This window comes from Sesamum indicum, linkage group LG15, assembly GCF_000512975.1.
Source record: "Sesamum indicum cultivar Zhongzhi No. 13 linkage group LG15, S_indicum_v1.0, whole genome shotgun sequence".
Classification (NCBI taxonomy): domain Eukaryota; kingdom Viridiplantae; phylum Streptophyta; class Magnoliopsida; order Lamiales; family Pedaliaceae; genus Sesamum; species Sesamum indicum.
The window spans coordinates 7,002,641-7,028,637 of record NC_026159.1 but is presented as its reverse complement, the minus strand read 5'-3'; the positions used below and the strand labels follow the sequence as shown (position 1 = coordinate 7,028,637).

The 25,997-nt window shown below is 31.2% G+C and overlaps 4 protein-coding genes across 4 annotated transcripts in view; 2 read left to right on the top strand and 2 right to left on the bottom strand.

Annotated features, from left to right (window-relative positions):
* On the top strand, nucleotides 606–8,768 carry LOC105178130. The gene is made up of 7 exons (XM_011101503.2): nucleotides 606–931; nucleotides 2,330–2,359; nucleotides 3,617–3,715; nucleotides 4,654–4,756; nucleotides 6,359–6,644; nucleotides 6,777–6,831; nucleotides 8,233–8,768. The coding sequence occupies exons 1-7, from the start codon at nucleotides 791–793 to the stop codon at nucleotides 8,305–8,307; spliced, it is 789 nt and encodes a 262-aa protein (XP_011099805.1). The 5' UTR covers nucleotides 606–790; the 3' UTR covers nucleotides 8,308–8,768.
* Nucleotides 14,218–15,030, bottom strand: LOC105178129. Its single transcript, XM_011101502.2, has one exon. It carries the CDS (start codon nucleotides 14,933–14,935, stop codon nucleotides 14,360–14,362), a length of 576 nt encoding a protein of 191 aa, XP_011099804.1. The 5' UTR covers nucleotides 14,936–15,030; the 3' UTR covers nucleotides 14,218–14,359.
* LOC105178128 (trihelix transcription factor GT-2-like) lies at nucleotides 17,458–20,049 on the bottom strand. Its single transcript, XM_011101501.2, has 2 exons — nucleotides 19,541–20,049; nucleotides 17,458–19,142 (listed from the first exon to the last, which is right to left on the bottom strand). Exons 1-2 carry the CDS (start codon nucleotides 19,783–19,785, stop codon nucleotides 17,813–17,815), a joined length of 1,575 nt encoding a protein of 524 aa, XP_011099803.1. The 5' UTR covers nucleotides 19,786–20,049; the 3' UTR covers nucleotides 17,458–17,812.
* The window catches only part of LOC105178127 (protein BOLA2), a 1,799-nt gene continuing 965 nt past the window's right edge, over nucleotides 25,164–25,997 (top strand). Inside the window, exon 1 of the mRNA XM_011101500.2 lies at nucleotides 25,164–25,320. Within this exon, the coding sequence (XP_011099802.1) occupies nucleotides 25,258–25,320 (63 nt within the window). The 5' untranslated portion in view covers nucleotides 25,164–25,257. The remainder of the gene's footprint in view (nucleotides 25,321–25,997) is intronic.

Genomic DNA, 25,997 nt, shown 5'->3' with positions numbered 1-25,997 from the left:
CACCGTAATGACGTTGAGCATCCCGAAAAGGACGAGAGGGAGTGCTTGACCTGCCACTAGTTGTAAACGTCTCGGCCATTTTGGTAACTCTGTTTTCTCCATGTCTGGCTGTGCTGTTACCGCTGGTATATAGAAAGAGGAATAGGGTTTGAAGAGTCGTAGTTGGGCCATAGGGTATTGTCGTTGTGAACTTCTATCACAATTACACAACCTATATATCCTTTCTTTTAGGATAATATGAAATTTCAAACTAAATAATTTTATTAGAAAAATTACATATTAGATTTTTGTTAAGGAAAAAAAAAAAAGTTCCACTTCAAGTAAGAAAAAATTCTATAATTATATTAATATAATTTTTACTAATCATTCACGACATATTATTATTAATGTATTAAAAATAATTATATTAATATATTTTTTTTTTACTAATAAAAAAATAAATAACTCGCGCTTTAATCCTATAAATAGTTTATACCAATCGGTTTATTGGATCCGAATGCAATCCAACCCACTCAATTGATCCAATGAAAAAATGGGCAAAAACCCAATTCGCCCAACCCGACCGCTCGCCAAGCCTGGCTCGTTGCGAAGAGGCCAGTTAACCCAAAATATTTTCCATTTCTGGTGAATAACCAAAAGATCGCCCCTTTCTCCGCAGTTCTCTGCTCTTCCCAATTCTCTCCTCCGTCCACTATATATATATGCCCCGTAGTTGGAAATTCACTGATCAATATTACATTTTTCATCTTTTTGTTGTCTGCTTATCTATATCGGCGGTGTAGATTCTATTATGCAAGTTTTACCGAGATGGCGAAACGTTTTGATCCTCAAGAACACCATTGCTCAATCGACAAGTATAATGACAACCCATATGGCTTCGTTCCATTCAACTGATGCTGTCTTTGAGAAATGGAAAAACAAGTTCAGCTTTGTAAGATTCTTTTCTTGGTTTTGCTTTCGCCCCTGTTTTTCTTAAGTTATATAAATGTTGGATATATATATATGTGTGTATGTATGTTTGAACTTGCTTGTTTTAATATTTTGCAGATTTTCTTTCTTGTGTATGTATACTTTGGGTCTTGTTTGTTTTTGTAATTTCGGATTGTAGTAATCTCGAAGGAAATCGGTTGTTATGGTTGGTGGAATGTTATAGATGTTGGCATGATATGCCAGGCACTTTTGGGGAACATTTGATTTATATTAACAAGAAATAATCTTGGGTAGTAAGAATGAACTAAATCTATATGGTTGAGGAATGCTATTTAATGGTTTATAGTGAGGTGTTTGTAAAGCCCTTTTTAGCTTGGCGCTGGAGTTACAATTGGGACATTGCTATTTGGAAATTGTTTGTATATTGAAGTAATTGACTGAAACGCTATTGGTTTTAATGATATTTAGTTGAAAAAGAGAAGCAATATATTGTCTAACTGTGATAGAAGTGTATGGTGGATACACATGGGAGGTAGTGAAAGGATTTTGGTGTTTATTGATATTCATTGAGAACTGATTACAGAATGATTTGGCATTTTTCCTAGTTGTGTTATGTCAAAGTTATTCTACTTGCAAGTACATGATGTGTTGTTGATTCAATTAAAACAAATTCAAAATTAAGCAAGTGCTTGACTCAATTTGGATGTAGGCGAAGCCTGTTTTATACAGTACACTTTAACATGCCAGTTACCATGTTGACCACTGGCAACCACAGAGTCAATTAGTCTTTGACTCTTTGGCCTACAAATGATAATGTAGTCTTGATCTATCAAATATTCCTTCTAGTGACAGGGGTATTGTTAAAGCTGAAATGACAAGAGATCTCATTATTACATTTTCTTGTGTTTGTATAGTTTTGCTTAATCATAAATTAAAAGGCGGACGAGGTGCAGCACGTAGCATTGGGGGCATGATGATAGGATTCTATGCCACAGCGGGGTGTTTGTGTTTGTATAAGTATGATAAGTTTTAGAACCTTGTATATTTCCATCATCAGTTTTTATTACTGAATGTCTTTCATATAGTCCAAAGAGCTGTGTTCCCATTCGTTTCCCCAACCCCCCCACCCAGGGAAAAGGAAACAAAAAGAATAATACATATACATAACTCTTGTATGGTTAAGATATGGTTCTTCATTTGACATGCAACGTCGAACAAATCATTCTGAAACATTGTCAATAGTGGGAACTTTTCTGGAATTTATTAGTCTTGTGAAACTTTGTGATGACAATATCGAGTTTATTCTTGCTTGTGATGGTTATTTGGTAGTTGATCCTTTTGGGCTGTTATACATGTTTGTTTCTAAATGTAGCGGTTTAACAACTGAAACGTGCTGCAGGATGTAAGAGGAGAGCAACAACCATCAAAGGTAAAGAAGTTACATTAATTTTTTTATATTGATTGTATTACTGAACGTTGCTTGTGGAGTAAGTGTTTGTTGCACAATCCCACGTTAAACACAGCTAAGACTTTGTAAAACTTGTCCTTGGTGGTTTCCATAAATCCTCCCCTACCCCTTTGCTTTGTTGAGTGGCATTTCTCAAGTAAAATAGTTTAATAACCTTATTCCATATGATTTTCATCACCTTTTTCCTGAGAGTTCGCCATTTCATATTTATATTAATTGTCAATTGTCTTTACTGGGCCCCATCTTGTAGAAAATAGACATGTAATATTATCTGGTTTAAAGATGCTCCCACTCTCGTTCTTGCTCCTAATAATTCGTATCTCTCTCAAACTCCTGAATTTGTGTTTGGCAATGGTTTCCTTCTAGATTCATCACTAAAACAGCATTCTTGAAGTACATACAGTCTTTCAGAGAAATAAGTTGCTTGTGTAGTCACTATTCTAGGCATAAATGTAAATTGATTCTACAAGCTCTAAGTTGTCTCTCAATTGATCTCTCACAGTGAATTGTTTGTTGATTCTTTCGCTTAATATCTTGACAATTAGTGCAATTGCAAATATGTCAACCTTGTATTTGTGAAAACCAACCAACTTGTCTGATATATTCTTGACTGAACTGATTTCTCTGATGATTCTTTTGCAGCTAAGAACTCCAACTTATCCAAAACACTTGTACACCTCAAGCGCAATCCATTTGCTCAAAAGGCCTTATCATGTTGTTTTATCTCTCTTTAAACTTCATCTTCCTCTGGAACATAATTTTATGAAAGACCAAAGATGTCCCTAGTCTTCCTAAAGTTTAGCGACTTCCTCTACCCCAGTACTTCTGCTATGCTCTTCACTAAATTGCATCTGCACCTCTCTTTAACCTGCCTGTCCTAATTAACACTTTGCTGGGGTAGGTTGTGTTGTTACTTGTTTGTACTCTAACGTCACCCATTCTGTCTGGAGCAGAATACTCGTTATATCTCAATTGATACGAGTTTAGTTGAATTCAGACTGATAAAGGCAAAACTTGCTCTGAATCCCCATTGTGGACATGATTCTTACATTTTTCTGCTAACCTTAGACTATAGTTGATGATGTGTATATCGTATTTTGTAGTTTTCTGATGACACATAACTCTTTGTAGTCTGTGAAACAATTGCATACATTTAAGATAAATTTGCTTTATTGCTAAACCTTATGGAAGTTTTCTGACATCGGAATATTCATTCAGAATTATATAAGATATGCAGTACGGCAGAAGCGCGCTGACACTAAGAGAGCTCTTAAAAGCATACTCTTCAACGGGGGGTGCTCAACATCAAGAGATGAGGTCTGCATTTACTATGTCTATATTTGGATACATGGGTGACTTCTTGCAGCATTTTATTTTCTGGTGTGCTATATTTGTATGTAAACGTAAATGTATGCATACTCATGTGCAGATCTACATTTGCACCATGTACATTGTGCTCATGGATTTCTTTTTGTACAATTTAAACTTGATCCTAACTCCAGATTGTTAATGAGCATTAATTACTTCTGTTTTCTCTCCAAGCTGTAGGGGTCTAGACAATGAGAGCTTGCTGTGAAATCAAGTTATCTTCATTTCAATCAGTAATAGTTGTACTACTGAACACACTTCAAAAAAACAAAACATCTTTCTCTTCCATGAGGTGTACCCAGATTCGGAGTTCACCATCAAAACAGTTTGTGCTTTTCCCTTGTTTCCAAGTTTCCCTACTGATCAGCTGCATGTGTCAACCAATGAAATAAATAATTTAACAACTCTACTGAACATAAAGTGTATTTTTCAGGGGTTACACCGATTATACAAGGCCCACGAGAAACACAGTGGAGTATTAAAGAATGAATATTACATTTGTTTTTTTTCTTTTTCTCTCCCTTCTTAACATGAAGCCTAAGCTTTAGAGGTAGCTGATTATACCTCTGTAGTTCTGCTTCATTTTTTCTGATTGATTTATGTTGTCTTTGTCATATATACGAAAGGAGTATATGCAGTGAATATTGGAATTTTTAACTGTTGAGATGCTCCAAAACATAGCCTTCTTCTTCACAGGCTTTCCTAATTCCCTTAATTTCATGGTTGTTCTGATGTTGATGGAAATATTTGAAGTCAGTTCTGTTGATTTTGAAGTTTCCATTATAAATCGTTCTTGTTAGATATAGCTTTCTATTTATTGTTCCCTCCCTCCCCCATTTTGGATTACTAACACGTGCTGTTTTGCCTTATCCATTGTCTACATGTAGTCATTTGCAAAGATAGAAGCAGACTACGCAGATCAGTTAAACAAGAAGTCTCGAATAAAGTCTGCTCGTCAAGCTAAGAGAGCTTGCCACAAGAAATTGAAACGTAAGTTTCTCTTCAAAGCTTGAATTCTTGCAACCAAAATCTCTTTTTCATATAATCTGCACTGTGTTGCCTGCTAAGTCCATCTCCTTGCAATTTCAAAGGTCACGGCTTTAGAAAACAAAAAGAAATCCTTTTGTTTGTTCCCTTTCTGAACATTTGTGAAATCACATTGAAAGATCAACTTCTTAAAGTTTGTTGCCTAAGATGTAAAGGAGAGTAATTATGTTGAAAACTGAGTCATTTCCATCTGAGTATGAAATGTGCCACTTAGATTATCATGTATCCTTATTTTGTTTTCTTTGCAATGTACTACTAAAAAAAATGTGTTTAAGCGACTCCATATTCTAATTAGCTTTAATTAGAATATTTATTCTTCTTTTTGAGGGAAAACTTGAACATATAACTTTTGGCATTTGAAAGGAGTGGCGAAGGTCATAACTTGCAGGAATGTATCTCAGTGAGTTTGTTCCATTTCTTTAACCCCATTGGGCACTAAGGTCATCCTAGTTTGGAAACTTCTACTGGGAAAGTTGGGTTTCGGCAAGCTATAGCCTGAGAGGAAGGAGAAAAGGTATCTTGAGACCTTGAGTGAGTCGATGAGTTTTTGAAGCTTGGGATCATAATTCTCTGAACAAAGCCAGTTAGACTTGGGGATGTGTGTGTACATCTTTCAGATGTCTAAAGAATTCAGAAAATAGAGAAAGAATTGGGAGAAATTAAACAAGAATGGTTTTGTCACGTTCATCCCTATGGTCAAGTTTGGAAGTTATATTGTTTAAAGATGATCACAAAGCATATTAGCAATTTGTTGGATAAATGTTATAATCTCCTTAATAGAAATTTGTAGAAAATGCCCCACAGAATGATATTAGTTGTTTTCAAATGATATATATAAGATTTACTTCACCTGCTGCTAATATTTATTCAAAATGTATGGAAGGATGATGATTTACAATCTGTTTTCTTTTTATGTGGTGGTTTATTAGTTACAAGGCTTCTTAATAGTAGAGCACTGAGAGCAGGTAACTTATATATGAAATCATAGACCTGCCAGCAAGAAGGGGTCAATCAATTTACACACTGCGTCATACATTAGTTAGTGAAACAAGATAACCATTGCTCTTAAGGCTTATGTATTTTGAATTGTATAATTTGCATACTGGAATCGCATATAACTTGCACATAAAATCGCACAGTTGCCAGGAAGAAATGGGCAATTCAACTTAAGACATCTTTTCGAATTTTACTTTTCATTTATTCTTAGTCATGGCTGCAAAGTGCAACCTGTGATGATCTATTTTTCTGAAGATGCCATACCCATGAATCCGTGCATATGTTTTCAATTCCATGCCACATTGTGCATTGGTTGGAATTACCAATTTTATCATCATCATCATAGTTGCCCAGTAGTTGTTTTAATCCATTTTAGAATCCAAAAGTTAACAAACTGATACTATCACTGAAATGCTTATTTCTCTGCTGCATGTTCTTGGTATAATGAAGTCAAATTTCCTCTATTGTGATGATTTTACCTTATCATCCTCCGAATATTTTTCCTGGAACATTAATATTTTGGTCTCTTCTTTTTGGGCTGAATTTCAGGTAAGCATCGGAAAGAGAATATGTTTGAAGATTATGATGAGAATCCTGAGAGAATATTTCGTGCTACATTTGGGAAACAGGGCTTCACTTGGACATTCAGGCCGTCGGAAATGGGATTTGATTGGACGGGAAATTTTGGTTGGGGTGGTTGTAGATTTAACGAACAGGACAGTAAAAGTAGGACAGAATCTGATGCAGGGTCTTTCATTCTAGGAACATATGCTGATAGAAAAATCCTTGGTTTACCAACAGCTGGTCCTTTGAAAATTGAAGACGTCAAGGCTGCGTAAGTACTTTTCTGGCTTGCTTGTTGTATATAACCATTAAATATGTAGGATGGTGGTCGATTAGAAAGCTTGCAATCATGATAGCTAATCTTCTTGATGTAACAACTGATGGCAATTGTCTTCCGCTGCAGCTTTCGCTTGTCAGCGTTGAAGTGGCATCCTGATAAGCATCAAGGTTCTTCACGGGTAAGTTATTTCCCTTTTAATTTCTCCTCTAATTAACTGGTGTTTCTGTCATCACGGTCATGGTAACAATCAGTTGCATATTAACACTGTAATAAGCACTTGATGCAGCTTCATGTTAAGTTTATTAGTTCAGGACTTCGTGTATATTTTTTTCATCTCAACAATGTTTGGACCTTGCCCATTAGTGGATGTTTGATTCCTCTTTCATAGTTTTGACAGTCAAACAGATGGTAAAATGACAATGGATATCTTTTTGTTGGATTTGAGCAGAAAAGTAGAACGTTGAGAAGATCCAAATCTGATGAGTAAATCACGTGCTATTTTGCTGAGTGATGTTTCTTAGTTTGTGGTTAAGTTTGGTAATTTGACTTCTACGAGTATCCTCACTAGTTGGTCCATGTTTTTTATGTTACCACAATTCACCATAGGGCAGAAAGGAAACGAGATAGTCTTCTTTAATTACTCAGTCTATGGAAATAATTGTGGAATTGTTCAGAATACAAAAGAGCTGAAGCAGCACATTTTATAATGAAAATCGAAACAGGATACAATTCCATCTGAAATAGAAAATGGTGCAGTTAGATCTGTGATCCCTTCCATTTTCATTCCATCTCAATTTCAAGAGTCTCTTTTGTGACCACAGTAGTGTGATTTTAGTTTACTTACCTCTTCTCTTTCTTGTAGCTTCCCTATTGAATATTGAGAACAACAGTTTCAACAGTGAAAAGAAAAAAAATAATTGTTTTATATCAAGGCACAACTTCCAAAAATACAGTTTTGTCCATTTTGCATCGCATGCAATACCTATTGAGTTACGTCGTTATTCAGTTTGCATCTGTTTTCAGGAATTGAATTCTCAAGAACTCAAATTCTTGTAATTGTACAAGAAAAGCTCAGTGTCTTTTTGCTTCTTATCACATAACTGATAGATATACTTGCTTTAAGAGATCTTAGTGCCTTGAACAATATTAATCTTTTTGAGATTATGAATAGTTGGCGTGTCAAACCCATTTAAATTTTGGAACCCATTCCACCATGTTTTCATTTGCTACAATATTCGTATATTCTTGCTCTACTCCCTCAATTGTAACATCTTAAATCTTCTTTGCTCAAAATATCTTCTACATAAAATGGTCATTCTTTGGTCAAGTTTTATACATACTTAAGCTGTGAAATCAAATGTCTTTAGTTCATGTGAACTACAAGTTAACATACTTGCTTGAGTCGCTTCCATCTACATTTGTTATAACGTATTGTAAATGCTCATGTTTTGTTTAATATTATGTCAATACTCTTGATATGAGTGGATTTTGGTATTTAAACCCATGGGTTTCACCCCCATTCATATTCTATAATTCAAGGAAACCCGCTTTTGCTTGACATGTAATTTTGATTTTACAGGCAGATGCTGAGGAGAAATTCAAGCATTGCGTCAACGCATACAAATCACTGTGCGATGCTTTTTCTACGTCTTAGCTTATCTTTCTTTTAACATCAGGAATCAATATTCTTTCTGCAGATGTCAACTTTCTTATCCTCCTCTACCATGTTTTAGGGTTTTCTTACTCTACTGTAAATTTTTCTGTCTAAAAACATGTATTTCATTGTTGGATACACACACCATTATAATACAGTTTAATGATGTCTGCCGAAAAATGGTAAGAAAGGAAACAGCAAAGCAAGAAAACTGTGCTCATCTTATCCTAATTTTGTCTACTTCAAAAGCAAACTTCAGTTTCAGCTTTCTTTTCATACGCATCCCTTCCTATTCATGTGCACAGGATTAGGATTCAAACCCGAGATTCAGGTCTGTCTGTTTATGCTTTATATTTTTCGTTATTAGTTTCGGATGCAGTAATTAAAGTCAAAATATGTTTGTTTATACAGATTTTCATTGTAAAAATATACTGGCTTGACACAACAGTTCAATGTAAAATACAATTTTATTGCTTAATCCAACCATATTCTCATTTTTGGGTATTGTACTTTTCAATTTGTCAATCTGATAAATATGCGTTTATGATCGCTTTTTGGTGTTTGGAACTCGAAATATCAGTAGTAATAGAATGTAAATAGTCGTTTAAAATTTAGTTTTGCAAAATACAATTGAAAAAGACAACATTTTCATCGTAGAAGTTTGTCTTACAACCCTTTACGGAAAGATGGAAGAAATATGTCAAAGTTGAGAGAACTTGCAAAGGAAACTTGTCGAGGCATAACCGAAATTGGGTTAAATACAATTTACCTCTTCTAAAATTAGAAAAATGTAGGAAGAAATAAAAATTACAGAAAACTTCCTTGATATTGAAGTCGTCTCGGAGGGTCATTTTTTAAATGTCATGTGGTTTTTTTATATCTTTTTTAATTTCACAAGGTAATTGCATTCAACCCACAGGAAAATTTACCCAAAGGTTTCATGACAAGCAATAGAGTGATGTCTGGGACATGAAGAGATGACCAGTTATTTGTACTAGTATTCAGACACACTCCTTGTCTGTGCAAAATTTAGAAAAAATAGTATTTATATCTTCGGTTATAATTAATAATATATTTATGAAGAAAAAGTTTATTATGTTTATCAAAATCAATGTACTTCTTTAAAACTAGGGTAAATTATATTTTGTCATTTTAACTATGTCCACTTTTATATTGTGGCGTCTGAACCTTTTTTTTGTGTCAACTTACCATTTCAATTTTGTGAAATTTGCACTTTATCATATATGATCATTTTTTCTATTTTTTCTGAAAAAAAATCACATGCTGCGCATATATGAAAAATATTACATCATAACCCTTAAATATCACATGTGCACTACATTTGAGGAAATAATATGGTAAAAAAATAGTTATAAATGGCAAAGTGCAAAATATCATAAAGCTGAAATGGTAAATTGATTCAAAAAAAAAAAAATTAGATGCCAAAATATAAAAACAATCATAGTTCGGATGACAAAATATAATTAACCTTTAAAGTTATTAAATTTCTAATTTTATACATTATCATGAACGAGATAAAAAAAAGAGAGAGAGAGAGAGAGAAAAGGAATTAAAATTTTAAAAGATGTGAAACGACAAATAAAAATAAAAAAATAAAAATATATCTGAATGATTGCAGTAACATGTTAATTAAATTACCTCTTGAATCTTTATGATCTAAAAGAAGAATTTGAGTATGGATGGTTGAAATTACATAAAAATATCTTTTATAATTTTAAAAAATTGGTGTCGTGGTATAAGTAACTACTATTTGTGAGTAAAAATAGATTTTTTTTTTGTTACTAGCCGTTGTGGCATGTCCTCCCTGCATGAATATAATAAATAATTGTTTATACTTTAAATATATTATAAATAAGAATAAAATATATAAACCAATACATCACATTTAAAAAATAAATAAAAATATACTAATTGAGCTAAATTTGGTAGCTAATTGCATGCGGAAAGTCAACAAAATGGATAGCTACCAAATAGAGTAATTATAATTAAAGTTGTGACTTTAATTATGATTAAGTGAAAGTTAAGGCAATGGTTATCAATAATATAATCAAAAAAATTCAAAATTTTGTACAGATTAATTAATTATAATTTAAATTACATTTAAAAAATTAACTATGCGTAAAATTTCGATTCAATGATTTCGAATTATTAATTTTTTAATTTATTTATGCATTTATTTACATAATTAAATAGTTTTATATGTATCATCATCTCAGTTGCAAGAAAATAAAAAGAAATAACACTACCAACTAATATTAAAAATATATGATTACCTATAGTCGATTTTCAATTTAAATATAAAATTCATTTAGAAATGATAATAAATAGGGGATGTAATTTAAATATGTCAAATGCATTGAAAGTTATAACATATGAAATTAATGCCTACTTACCAAACAGAGTATATTTATAATTAAAAAAATTCAAAATTCTAAGAATTCAGAATTTGGTCAAAATTGCTCGATTTTAATCCCTTCAAATATATATATATATATTAACAAAAATATCCAACTCATCAAAAAAATTAATTACAATAAATAACCATATGTTAAAATTGAAAAATGAATAATTTGAGGGTAGAGGGGTTCCCTACAAAGCATTCATAATAATTATCAACACCAAACATTTATTACACTATCAATACTTTGTTGTATTATTATCCACAATCAATAAAGTGTCACACCTCATCCTATCAATTTCAATTACTCATATTCTAAAAATCTCCGCAAAAAAATATATATATAAAGAAAGAAATAATTGCAATACTCAAAATTTGGCTTCAATTAGTTCTGAAAATGTAATTTTGGTATTTTGGTATTTTTATCTTTATTTTCTTAGGATTGCAAAATAATCTTGTAATATTTTAACATTTCGTAATTTTGGTCCTTTAAGTGCCGGATTTTGCAAAAATCACTGAAACAAAAATGTCAGAGTCGCAAGGGCCACATGATTTATTCTGACAATTTTTGCAAAATTCGGCACGAAAAAATAAAAATAGCGAAATATCTAAAAGTTATAGAACTAGTTGGAAAATTTCTACATATTCATGATTGTTCAAAATCAATTTCTACTAAAATAATTGTGTGTGCAAAAGTAATGAATCACAATCAATGGATCCCTACAGAATCATTTAGTTCTGAATGTAATGTTGAAACAAATTGTTCTACGGGGTAAAGTATTGGATCCACACTCGTTGGATATGAATTGTATTTCTAATGGCTGTAAATTAAAATTTGTGCTAAATAATTATTATTAATTATGATAAAATAAAATGAATGCAAAAATTTACTTGTCCATCATGAAAAATTCATTTTATTATTATATTTTAATATTCATTTGTAATTTTTTAAAAATTCAAAATATTTTATACATTTATTTGGGAGTATATATTTATACCAAGGTTATGTTATGCGTAAGTACTTAATAAATTTATGTACATTTTCTATATGTATATTAATTATGTTACCACTAAACTAATATTAGACATATGATAAAAATAATATTAAGTTGTATATTCCTAACATAGTAATTTCATGTAAATTTATGCTTTGTAATTTTATAATTAATTAATTATTATTATCATTATTATTATATATTCTTATTTTTATATTAGTAATTGATTTTTTAATATTATCTAATAATTAAAGAAAATTAGGATTATTTTTTATCATATGCAAAATAATTTGCATTTGTCAATCTAACATAATTAATAAATATTCTAAAATAATTATTATTTTAATCATTAACAAAAAAATATTTCTTTTAACAAGTTCGAACTTGAAATTATGTACTCGAGCTCGAGCTCAAGGCTGAAATTTTTTGCCGAGCTCGACTTGAATTCGACTTATTTATACCACTATTGAACATGCGTAAAAAAATAAAAATTTTAATATATTTATTCGATTAAATAACAAAAAAGTAAGATAAATTTAATAATCAATCAAAATTAATAAAATAAATTACCTTAATGTACATAAATAAGAAATTAATAGTAAAAATATATTTAAGGGCATTTTAGATAATTAAATTTTTTCAATTATAGTAGTTATTTGGAGCCAAATCTCGGTGAAGTTATTTTAAAAATGCAGAAAAAAAAATTAGAGATTTGATGTTGTTGGAAAAGTTTTAAAACTCTAAGTGGCACCGCGTTTTGTTAACGCGGTGCCATAATTTTGATTTAAATTTTTTTTTATGTCACCGCCATAATGAACTGCGGTGACATGTTTTTATTTTCTTGGTGTTTTAATTATATGGATACAACTTTATCCATATGACGTTTTTTTTGTTTTCAACATGTCACCGCAGTTTATTACCGCGGTGACATAAAAAAAAATTAAATCACAATTGTGGCACCGCATAAACAAAATGCAGTGCCACTTAGATTTTTTAAAACTTTTCCAACAACATCAAATCTCTAATTTTCTTTTTTTTCGCATTTTTAAAATAATTTTACCCTTAGCGCAGTGTCACAGACAATAAAAGCGCTGAAAAGTCGACTGTCACCGCGCTTCTTCAACGCAGTGTGACAGTCAATTATTTTTTTTAATATGAGCCACACCGGTGGCTCATTCTTTTTTTTTTTAAATATAGTGAGCCACCGTGGTCAGCAATCGCGGTGGCTCATTACAAAAAAAAAAAAAATTTAAAAATTATGTCACCGCGATTTATTACTGCAGTGACATATTAATTTTTTTTTAAAAACAAAATATAAGGCACCGCGTTTCGTAAATGCGATGCCACTTAGATTTTTAAGAATTCCACAACAGCACCAAATTTCTAATATATTTGTTTTTCATATTTTTTAAATAATTTCCCCCCAAATCTCTCTTTAATAAATAATATAGACAAACTACTTAGTTGGAACTTTTTTAAGACCAATAAATATAATTCATTTGTTATATAAATCATCAATATTCTTTAACCACACACTAATATATATATTTTTTTTTCCGTTTAATTAGGTCAAATCCAATCAGACCCAATTTAAGTAGTATTTGCAGAAACTTCTACTTTTGGAAAAGTAATTTTTATAAAAAAAGTTGAAAGTTGTAGAAGAATCAAAAGTGGATAGTGTTGGTCGAAAAAATAAAAAGTAGACAAAAACTATATTAGATAGTGTTTGAAAAAAAATCACTTTTTTAAAATAAACTTAATTGATTAAAAACCATTAAAATCACTTTTGCTTATATGGGTATTTGTTATTTGTCAATAATAATAATTTTTTCAAAAGAAATAATAAATTTTATTTTAATTAGTTTAGTTCATATTTAATTTTTCTGAAACATTAATAGAAAAAGTGAATATTTAGCTTAATAATGATCCCACTAATTAAGTAATATAATTGTTGATTAATAGACAACAATTAAACTTGCACAAATGCAAACAAAAAAAATCATTTTATTAATTAATCATAGCCATCTAATTTATATTTTCTAATAATAAACGAATAATATAATTAGATAATATAGCAAATAAAGTATAAAATTATAAAATATTTAATATGTGAAAATATAAATTTGATTATTGTTAAATTATTTTAAAATTTCAATATCAACTTTTAAATATAAAATTATAAAAAAAATAATAAAATTGAATTAAAATTAATATAATGAGGATAAAATAATAAAAAATAAAAAATGAATTTATTTACAAAAATAGTAATCTTTTGATCTAAAAGCATTTTTTTTTAACAATTTCAAAAATAAAAATCCACATTTCAAACACCTTAACAGTATTTTTTTAGAATTAGAAGCTAAAAAGTGCTTTTATGAAACAGTCCTATTATACTTGTACTGTGAACCCAACAACCAATAGGAAAATTCCCACAATTAAATCTACAATCTCATTTTTTACTTCAAGAAGCGCATATAAACAAGACAAGAAAAGGAATTAAAATAAAAATATTTTCTTCAAAAAATGAAGAACCCATCACCGTAAAAGCACGAAAATCATGAACAAATCAAAAGATCCACTACAAACCCACCAAGAATTTGAAAAAAAAAAAAAAAGAATATACCAAATCTGATTTCTACTAGAAACAGAGAAGAACAACAGAGGAGGAGACCATGAACCCGTAAATCAAGATCAAGAACCCAAAATACAGAGCCCAATTCCTCTTGAACTTACCGAAATAGCTCTCCGGCGGCTCCTGATAATGAATCTCCAGCTCCTCCCCCATCTCATCCACCACGCCCCCGCTGCTCAGCCGCACCTTCAGCTGCCTCAGCCTCTCCGTCGCCAGCCCTAGGGTTAGCTTGTGGCAGCGCCGCTGGTACTTGAACCCGTTGATGCAGCGGAGGGTTTGAGCCACCGACACGTAGAAGATGAGGTGGGCCAGTGAGAGCAGCCCAATCGGAACCCAGCAATGGCGGCACTGCAGCCGAGGAGACTGCGTCTGCCCCAAAAACACCAGGGCCAGGAAGAGGAAGAAGAGATGGAAGAGCTTCCATAGCTCCTTTTTTTGGAGGTCGACAGCTCGTTTTTTCTCCAGGGTTTTCTCGAAATGGAGCTGGATTATGGTGTTGAGGGCTTGGAGGGCGGTTTCCTTGGGGATCAAGTTGTGGTGGTGGTGGTGGTGGCTGGTGGCGGGGTGGTCGTACTCCGCCATTGGAGTGCGTGAACTCCGGAGTAGAAGTGACAGTGGTAGCAGAGTAGAGAGAGAGAGAGAGAGAGAGAGAGGGTTTTTAAATTGGGATGGTACTAATTTCCAAATAATATATATTTTAATATAAAATATTATATCATATAACAGCTTTTCTATTTAAATTTGGATTTTTCTTGGAACAAATATACTTAAATTCCTTTCTCTCAATTATTTTTTTTATTTTTCTTGGACATTTTTAAATAACAAAAAATATGAAAATTTTATGGTTTGTATTTTATCCAAGGGGCAATTTGGTCAAAACAAAAAAAGGTAAATTTCACACAATTTTATTTAGGGATAATTACACCCATCTTCTCAGATTTGATGTAATTACACATAAACTCCATGTGATTTGAGAAATTATATTTAGCACCCATGAAGTTTGCTTGTATCTAACAAATTAGTTTCTACGTTAGTCAAAATTTATTAAACTTGTTAATATTAATAAAAAAAACTAAATAATTTTTTTTATTATTATTTTGATAATTTTTAGCAAATTCAATGAATTTTGACTAATTGATGGACTTATTTATTTGACGAAAACAAATCTCAGGGCTGCTAGATGTAATTTCTCAAATTACAAAAAATTTACATATAATTATACCGATCTTTATAAAATGGGATTGTAATTATCCCTTTTATATGTGAAGAAAATATAATGCATGATCATTAAACATTTAGAATTTGAAAAGGAAGTATTTGCATGCGAAGCAGTCCATCTTTTAAGAGATTGGGAAGGAAATTTCATTACAATTAGCATTGGATATGCCATGAACAATAAGGCTCAATTTTGGGTTCGTCTTTAAATTGCACAAACACATGAAATATGTGATCTTGCAATTGAATCTAATTCCATCTCTCTAATGTATTGACGTGACAGTTTCTGAATTGAGCAAACTTAAATTTTGGAGAATTTCTTCGAAATTGTCAGAAATTTTTGTCGCAAATTGATTGAATTGACATCACTCTCCTTGATAAATGAGAGAGATCGAATTCAAAATCAATTTATCCTCGACCCCTACTCCCATTGTACTAAAAGAAAAATAAATATGGAATATACCTAATATAATAGTCATTACATAGGTCCGGATCTAACATGTCTCTTGAATCAATGGATCCCTCGACCTGAATACATTGTATCAATCCCAATGTTCTAAATGGGGTTGGAACCTGACCTTTTTTTGTGTGTGGACGTATTTTTATTTGAATGCACCTGAAATTAAGTGGAATATGCATAAAACAATAGGATGCATATTAAAATAAGAAGCATTAAACTTGAACACCATCTTCAAAAGTTGTACAGTCCAGCAAGATGGGCCCTAATAACAGTGGTAAAGGGAGCACATTTAGATTAAAGAATTTAAACTCTATCAGCCCAACTCACTTGGACTTTACCATCTCCACAAGTAATTTATCCTCTGGGAGGGAGTGGGGTAGTGGATGCACCTTATTTTACGTGTGGTTTTAATTGATTTTTAGAAATTAAGTATTATTTTTACATTTAAATATATATAGTATTTGTAATAATATATATTTTTATTAAATATAATATAAAAATATCATTTCACTTCATTTATTTCTTATATATGTATTGACTTCATTTAGTGTTTAAATAAATATGAATAACAATTGTGTTCACTTTACCCCATATATGGAAAGTAATAAAAGTACAAAACAATTATTAATTTTTTCATTCATAAACGGTTACTTTTGTTCAATGATTATAATTCGAAAATAATTTTTCATTACAATTAGATCATTTTGATCGTGTATATATATATATAACACTATCCCTACCCCTTATAAGTATAATTATATGGGAATGTTAAATGATGGTAAAAAATAGAAACTTATATAACTTTTTTGCTAACGAACATTTTTTCTAACCATAATGAAAGCAGGTCAGATATAAACAAAGAATTGTTGGAGAAGGTCTAAATATAATATTGAAACTTCTTCGGAACAAAATGTAATTTCGTATTTTCAGAGGAATCTAGGTGTAACTAACCATTTCTTTTGTTGAATTGATTATTTAATGAATTATCAACAACCACCTAAATCAGCATTTCTTAGCTAGTAATAATTTATTTATTCAATTGAATTATTGTTACTTAAATTAATCGGACATGCCCAAACAGATCAGGGAATTATTCAATTTTTGTTGATTTCATAAATCAATTAGCACCATTTTCACATTTGGTCTGATCCATCTTACAAAACCTTTAGATGCCTGATGCCTCCATATCCATCCTCTGTTGAAATTCAAGGGGCTGGACTTTCTCCCTGACAGTTGATCAGCGTATGAAAACTCCACCCAATACACATACTCAGAATGAAAAAGGAGAGATAAAAAATGATTACCAGGAACATGGGCTGAAGAATCAAACAGAGATATGTAACCAGAAGTCAAGAATTCAACCATGCTTCATAGGAATAATGCAACGACAAAGGCGGAAAAATTTAGCAATCTCAGTTTACTCCAGGCATATAAATGAATTTATCCAAGTCACCCTTTATTCAGATATAATTACTGATGATGATTTATCATTATTAGTACAAGCAAACTCAACAAACAGCTAGTAACTATAACAAACAGTGTGAATCAAACCGGTATCAAAAGCGAAAAAGGGGCGATATAATTCTCCGCACGACTATTTCCAGAGCCAGCATCAGTTGAAGATACGCATTGGGTTGGTGCTGCTTCAAATGCTGAGCTTTATGTATCATATGTATCCCTCACTCATTGCACAAAAATCTGACCTCCATTTCTTAGGAAACCTTGAATAATTTCCAAGATATCATCCACTTTCGAGTTCAAGAAAGAACTTCAGGATTATCTCCTCACTCCAGGGTAGCCACCGAAGACAGGTTATTAGCAACAATCTGGTAACCATCTCCACTGTCATCATCTTGTTCATCCTCTGCATCATCTTCTTGGTTTTGATGATCACTGTCTCCATATTCTCCTATCGACTGTTGTGGTTGTTGCTGCTGTTGGTGTTGGCCCATCATTTGCATCAAAATTTGTTCGGGCTGCAGGTTACAACCACCATTATCTGAGTTGTGTTCAGATTTCTTGGACTTCTTTGCATAAAGAGACTCGAGCATGTTAAAATATGGGCATGTTTTCGAATCCTGGGGCCTCTTCTTGTTGCTCTCTCTTACTCTCTTATAGTACTTGTTTATATTCTCCCATTTTTCTTTACACCGCTTAGCACTTCTATCGTAACCAAGCTTCTTCATACAAGTTGAGACTTCCTCCCACAATGGCCCTTTTGGTCCACTATCTTGGTATTTCAAATCAAGATCAGTTTTAAGCATAATCAAAGCTTCAACTTCTGCTTTCGGCCATCGTGAAGAACTCGTCTGAATAGCAATCTCACCAGCACTATGATCTTGTTTGTCAGCGTGCATAGAAGTTTCGCCAACACCATTATCTTGTGAATAACCTTGTTGTTTCTCCAAAATATTTTCTTGTTTATCAGAAGGTTTGTCAAACAATGGAGTCAGAATTTCTGACATCTGCAATGGGAGCGTCTGCTGTGTTATCTTTTGCAAGAAAGCAAGCACCGCTGCATCCTTAGCCGCTGTAATTGCTCTTTCTTGGGCTAAAAACTCTTGTTCTCTCTTTATTCTAGCCATTTCTTGCACTTTCCATGCTTCTTCTCTAGCTATTCGATCTTTCTCACATTTTTCTATGGCTTCTAAAAACTTGTTTTGCAAATCCTCTTGCTTTTGCAAGACATCCTTCATCAACCTCTCAAAATAGTCTACTAGTTTCCTCTTTTTCCTAACACTCCCTTCGGAATCTTTCCCCGAGGAGGACGCAGTGGATGTGGAGGCAGACATGAATTCAGCATTGGGATCTTGATTTGAACAAGGAATAGTAAAATCTTGACTAGAACTTATGGGCTTCGCCATCACTGATGTTGTCGGAGTTGACGTTGCTATTGCTGCCGTTTCCATTGCATATGAAGGAATTTGGTTCAAGGGAGTTGATGGAACCGAGAAGTGGCCATCCAAAAGCTCTAATTGCTCAAAAAACCTATAGTTTTTTCCATTCTGCCGACTGGATCTGCCATCTTTGGTTCTCTTGTGATACTTATAGATGTTTTCGAATTTCTCTTTGCATTTCTTGGCGCTTCGATGGAATCCAAGCTCACCTAATTTCCTGATAACAACAAATCATAAACTACATTGACTCTCCTCTTCTCGGCTTTAGCTAATCCATAAATGAGATCAATAGAAGTACAACACACAGATGCTTTGAACAACCCATCCATTTCAATTAAACAAAGAAAATTGGCCAAAACCCACAAATCGAAAAGGCCAGCCAACTCAAGTAATACAAGTGAAGTCAACAAAATTACCACAGATACAATGAATCAAACAGCTGAAAGGCAAAAACCAAATCACTCAACCTTTACAGCAAAGCTAGTTGTTTAATACCATAACTGCCAATTCAAAACATGAAAAGCAAATTCAACCAAAACAGAAATTAAACCAGAAGAAGGAAAAAAGAAAAAAAACCAAAAGGGGTGACAAGAAAAAGCGAAATGAAAACGACACCTGGAAACTTCATCCCAGAGAGGAGCTTTAAGAGTGGAATCACGAAATGCTAGGTCCATATCAGACCTTATCTTCAGCAAAGCTAAAGTTTCCTCACGCGGCCACCGATTCCCAGCTGAATTCCGGTCACCCTCATCACCAGCACCGGCGCTGCCGCCCTCATTCCTGAGCTCCACCGCCACCCCATCTGAACCTGAGCCACCACCACCGCCAGAATTCTCCAAGAAAACTGAACTATCCAACATCACTTCAACAACTTAACTCGCCCAGTAAAGCTCAAAAATCCTCCAAGGTGAAAACTGAAATCCAACTTTTCAAACTTTTCATTTATTTTTATCCCACCAAATTTCTTTGGTGAAGAATTTTTTCTTTTTTAGCAGTTAAGGTAAAAATATTGTCTGGGTTTTTTTCTTGTTTGGGACTGGTTTGAATTTCTGAGTTTTAGTTTTTTCTTTCCCAATTTAACCACATTTTTTTATGGATTCTTTTATTCTTTTCAGTCTCTGTCTCTCTCTCCTCTGTCTCTCTCTCTTCCCCATCAAAAATATGAAATATTTAAACAAAAAGTGGGGTGGTGAAGTTAGGGTTTCTTTGGGTGGGATAAAGATAAGAGAGGGCAATGTTCAAGTAGGGTCCAAGATAGATAACACCAATGACATGTAACAAATCTATTGGTCCAAAAAGTGCAATTTTCAAATTCTCATTTATTTGACTTTTCATCCAGCCAATCAAATCTTCAAGTATGGAAGCAACTTTCGTGTGACCATTTTGGGATATTAGGAAAAGTTGAAGGTCAAAAAAGAGAGGTTGGAAATTGGACATGGATTTTAGGCTTTCAACCATATAAGACGTCGGCAATAGCTCCTATTTTTGTGACGAAAATAAATTATAAAAAAAGTCATTTTTCGTCATAGTTCAATAATAGTAAAAATTAGTAGTATTTAAAAATAGAAAGAACACAAAAAACAATATAAAAAATATTTCAATATTTATAATTTTATCAGAATTTGATAAAGAGTTATTTAACTTTTTCTTATTTAAATTAGCTTAATTTAGACGGTAAAAATATAATACTCGTAAATTAAAAATAATTTCTTCAATATCGGTGAGCCCTAACTCAATCGTCAAAAGTTGAAGCCCCAAAACTATTTACGGACTATTATTCTATTTCAATAATAGTTGTTATGTTATTTTAATAGTAGATATTATTTATTAGTTATTTAGTATTAATATTTAATATATAATATTATAATTATTAATAATTATTATAAATTTATTTTTAAAAAAATAATTCATAAATTTCAATATAAAAACTTATTTTGAATAATAAAATAATTATAATAAAGGGTTGCAAATTCACCCTGAAAAGGATAGAGATGATAAATAGTAGCAAGTTGTAATTTGTATGGTTGTGTTTGAAAGCTAATATTAAATTCCAATGTTTGGCCCACAATTCAATTTTCAAAGTTTTCTTTTTGTATTTTCCCACTAGCTATGTTTTGTTTGCCTCTTTTTTGCTATAACCAAATTTCAAATTCAAAAAATTCAAAAAAAAAAAAATGAATTGTATCTGCACTTCGGCATCAATTAAAAGAATCGGTATGGCTCGAGATTTGGCAAAAATATAATAAAAGCGTAAAAATAAATATATTTAAATTCTTAATTGAAAGGAAAATAGTATCATAATTAATTTTAGAAAAATGATTATAGTGTTTGAATTTAGAATTTTATAATTAAATCTTGAAATTAATCTTATCCTTAACGTCGACGAATGAATTAAGAAATTATTTGACAAGCGCGATGGATAATAAGATGAAAAATAATTAAAAATAATATTACAAACTACATATCCTATAGTTTTTTTCAAAACGTGATTTCGATAAAATTTAATTCCGAAAGAAATTATCAAAAATTGGATCAAATGGTACAAAAAATTAAACTCATTATAGAATTAAACGTTTTTTTATTCATTAGATATATATATATATACGCATATTTTTTTATTCATTAGATATATATATATACGCATACCACGAATATCCCACGCACCCCGCAATTTTCATTACCAATGCAGGTATTAATACAACAATAAGTAAGTAACAATCTACAAATAATTATGGCATATCAAACAATTATTCTGTCATTATTAATTTTAAAAAGAGGCATATTCATGTGTTTTGTAAATTCTTTTTAATGAAATAATTAAAATATATGAATGCATCATACGTGAATTAATAATTAGCACCACAAAATTGGTTGGTTGGTAGGTGAATAACAATTATTTTGGTAAATCAAAGTTTGTACTTACATGGAATTATTAATTTAAAATACTAATTTTTGAGATCTGAGATCTAAATCTTTAGGTTAAGCTTTAAAAAATTAGTACTCAACCACATTTGTTGGGGTCTAAGTCACAAATGTGCATTTAACCTCTTCATATTTTAAACCCACCTGATATGGAGATCAGATTTATCAAATGTGTGGATATTTGTCTTACTTTATGTAAATTTTATTATAATTTATTTTATAATTCTTTATTTCGATGATGTATTGTTATCGTTTCTACTCAAAAATCAATTTCATCTTCTGTTCAGTTAACGTATAAAAACTACGGACGCAACAGGCTTTTTTAAAATGGAATAAATGATGTAATATTTATAAGCACGACATGCACATATCGAACGAAATAAAAGATACAATAAAATTTGAAATAAAAAATTTCGATAAGCCAAATATGTAATCCCAGAAAAGAAATGATTATCTCGATACCAAAAATTTATACAAAATCATTATTTAATTTATGAGTGAACGTCGATTCAACTTAATTAATCCATAGTATTTTTAGACGAACTTTTAAAAATTAATGGATTTTAAATTCTTCCCTAAATAGTCTAATTCAATTTTTTTTAAAAAGAAAATAGTGGATAAAATTAATTAAGATAAGGTAATGATTAGGGCATAATTAGTGAAATGGTTGGGAAAATGTATACGTAATGTAAGGAAAGGAAAGCATGTCTTTTTCACATTATTATTATTATTATTCCCAAAGAGTAAAGCATTTAACCCCTTCCATTATTTCAGGAGAGGCGGTGAGAAGGGAAAAAATCTAGCTGTGCTCTGCCCCACACGGTAATGGTAAGCCCTACTGTTGATTGGGACCACCCAATTCTTTTTCACTTCTTCCCATTTGCCATTATCTCTTCTTTTTTCCTTTCCCTTTATTTTTTTTTGTTTTTTTTAACGTGGAAGTAAATTTTAATTTTGTTTTAGGTAAATTAGTTGGTTCGTTGTTTTGAAATATATTGTTGATGATTTTATCCGATATAATGCTAAAATTATGAATGTAGTATATTATTTGGCTGGTTTTATCGTATTATGATTATTTGTTATTACTGTATTTTAGAGATAAAGTCTACGTGCCAGATAAATCAATAAAGTTGGGTTGCGAATTTGATGGCGACTATGAAAATAACTTCTAATGGTTGATCTGAAACATTTTAAGTCGAGAACCCTCGAGAATGGATATTAAGGGGTTCGATAGAGACTTACCCTAAGTGATGCATTCATGTAATGAGTGTCGTGTTTCATTGACGACAGACATGTAATGTCTAAAGATTTTCATATATAATTGTTAGATCAGTAAGTATTAAAGAAATTAAAATTAAATAATAAAAGAAGGATAAATTTTGAGGCAAGCTCACGTGGCTGCCCACCCACTTAGCCACTAATAGTGGTGATGGATATAAGTAATTAAATTTGTAGTCACTACACACTGTTAATACAAAATGTGAAAGAAAGCTTTGTACTGCATTTTAACACCATTTTCATATGCTTCCAATGTTTGACGTTTCAAAATAGATGAGAAATTAACACATTAAACTATTTGCCGTGTTTGGTTTTATTTTTTACTTATTTTGGTGTGTTCAGTGAAAATAGAGAGAAAAAAATAAAGATAAATAAGTATGTGTATCTTTTGATTTATTTTTGAAGATATATAAAATAAGTATGGTATGTTTGATGTTGGTTAGTGAGAGACAAAAAGTAATGTTCATTGTCGAATCATGTCTCTTTTATATATATTTATTTATGTACGTATGAGTATGTATATAATTCCTTTAGTTTTAGGGTCTACAGGGCCTATAATTACTGTACATTTATTTGAACCAAAACAAATGAGACATTATTTCAAAATATCTCAAAACACCACAAGAATCCCCAAAACAAATCAGGCCAACACATGTATTTTTCAGACATGGGCCAAAACTGAAACCAAATACTATGATTAATTTTTATATGTTATATTGTTCGGTTGGTAAATTTATTAAACATAATTTTTACTATTTGAGTTCATGTTTAATCAAAAAAGTTAATAAATTTGATTATATATAAATTTGTGATTAGTGAAGTATTTGAATTAAGGATGTTATGGCTAATTAATTAAATTACTTAATTTATTAGATGTAGTTATTATTATAATTGACTTATTCTAGTTAATCTATTTCCAGGTATTTAATTATATGTATGGGATTTAGTTATTTGTTATAATAGTGAGGAGGTGATGAAAAACTAATAGAAATATTATAAAGTTATATTTGAAAAAAATTTGAGATTTTTAGATAATTTAATCCAAAATTGTTATTAAGAATGGTAGCTCTAAAAAAATGAGGGGTTTAAGGAAATAAATTTCTATATTTAACCTTTTGTTTGATCAGCTTAACTGCTTCAGTATGTTCATTAGTCCATTCTGGTAGATTCTTTTTAAGTCTATGCTGTATTTTGAGCAAGATTCTTATTTTAATTAATTAAAAATAATTTTAGATAATTATAATAATTATTATATTTAAATCAATCTATAACTTATAATTATTATAATTTCGTAATATTTATATTAATATAGATATCTAAATTTGAAAAATATAATTTAGTAATATTTTATGTATTTTGATATTTAATATAAATATATTTAAGGATAAAAGAGTTTGTATTTTTACAAGAGATGAAAATGAAAATAGAAATTTAAGAAAAAAGTCAAATTTAACCATTGTAAAATTTATTTATCTATCTTTTAAAAGATACTCTTTTTGTGTTTTAGCAACTTTGGTACTAACTAAACATATCATTCCAAAAATTCACTCACTTTCCTAAGTAAACTAATCCATTAAATAATCTGAATTTATTTCATATTCAACAACATCCTTTTATATTTTTATACTTATTAATTTATTTAATTTTAATTAATATCATTATTTTTATTTATTTATTTTTATATTTTAGAATAAATTATTTATACTCAATAACAAAATTAAGTATTTAAACAATCTGGAATCTGGATTGATTGAGATTTTATAAACAAGTTTTAAATTATTATTTAAGTCTGACTAAACGTGTAAGTATTTATCTTACGTACTGTGAGTAATTAATTTATTATAATGGGAGTGTATTAATTAAATTATTTATTTTTTAATTTATTAATATTTATATTAATCAACGTTTGATTAAAAAAAATAAAAAATAGATTCCAAAGATGAAGATTCTTGGCAAGAGAAGTGGATTCTGGGCTGAAAAGGATAAGTGGGCCTCTTCAACTTCTTTATGGGTACTTCTTGCGGGCTCTTCTCATTTCGGGTCTAGCTTTTCACCACAGAATCTTGATTTCAACGCTTAAAACCCACGCAGGCTTCAGCTTGCTGCACCCCGGCACCAACAGCAATACAGAGATGGCGGTGACCAGGCAGCATGTTGAAGCGACCCTAAAATCGAAGCTCAATCCTTCTCATCTTGTAATGTCTCGTTTTTGTTTTTGTTTTTGTTTTTGTTTTCGTTTTCTGTGACATGTTCATGCTGGTGACTGATTGATTCTGGAAATTTCCGTTTTTGTGGTTTTTGAAACGGGAAGATTACTGCGAATTATTCATGACGGGGTTTCTGTTGATCGTTAATTTTCGCTGTTTTTTTGTCTGGGGTTGCGACATTTGGTTTGTTTTGGAGCTTTTTAGTTGCCTTTTCTACTTGTGGTTTGATGAGGTTGGGGCAAGTGTTGATCACTTTGTGTTGGGAGTAAGGATCTTCTTCGTTTTTGATCTCTTTGGGTGTGTGTATGTGGAAGAGGGAGAAAGAGAGATGTTTTTCACTATAGGAGAACACCGTTTGAGATTAGGGAAGGATATGACCTGCATAGAGGTCGGTAATCTTTCATCTTGTTAGCATGGAATTATCCTGCTGGACCTTGTACTTGGCGGAGTTAAATGCTGCCAAAAGATTTATTTCATGTGGACTGGGAATTATTCTTAACTTATTCAAGATCAATGTGTGTTAATAAATTTGTAAATCATATGGCCATCGCCAAAGATTAGTTCACTAGTTTAATGCCGGCTTTCTGAGTTGGAGGGTTTTCTATGTGAAACTATGTTTTGATACTCAGGGAGCGGGTTATATGAGGGATGCTAAGACTTGAAAG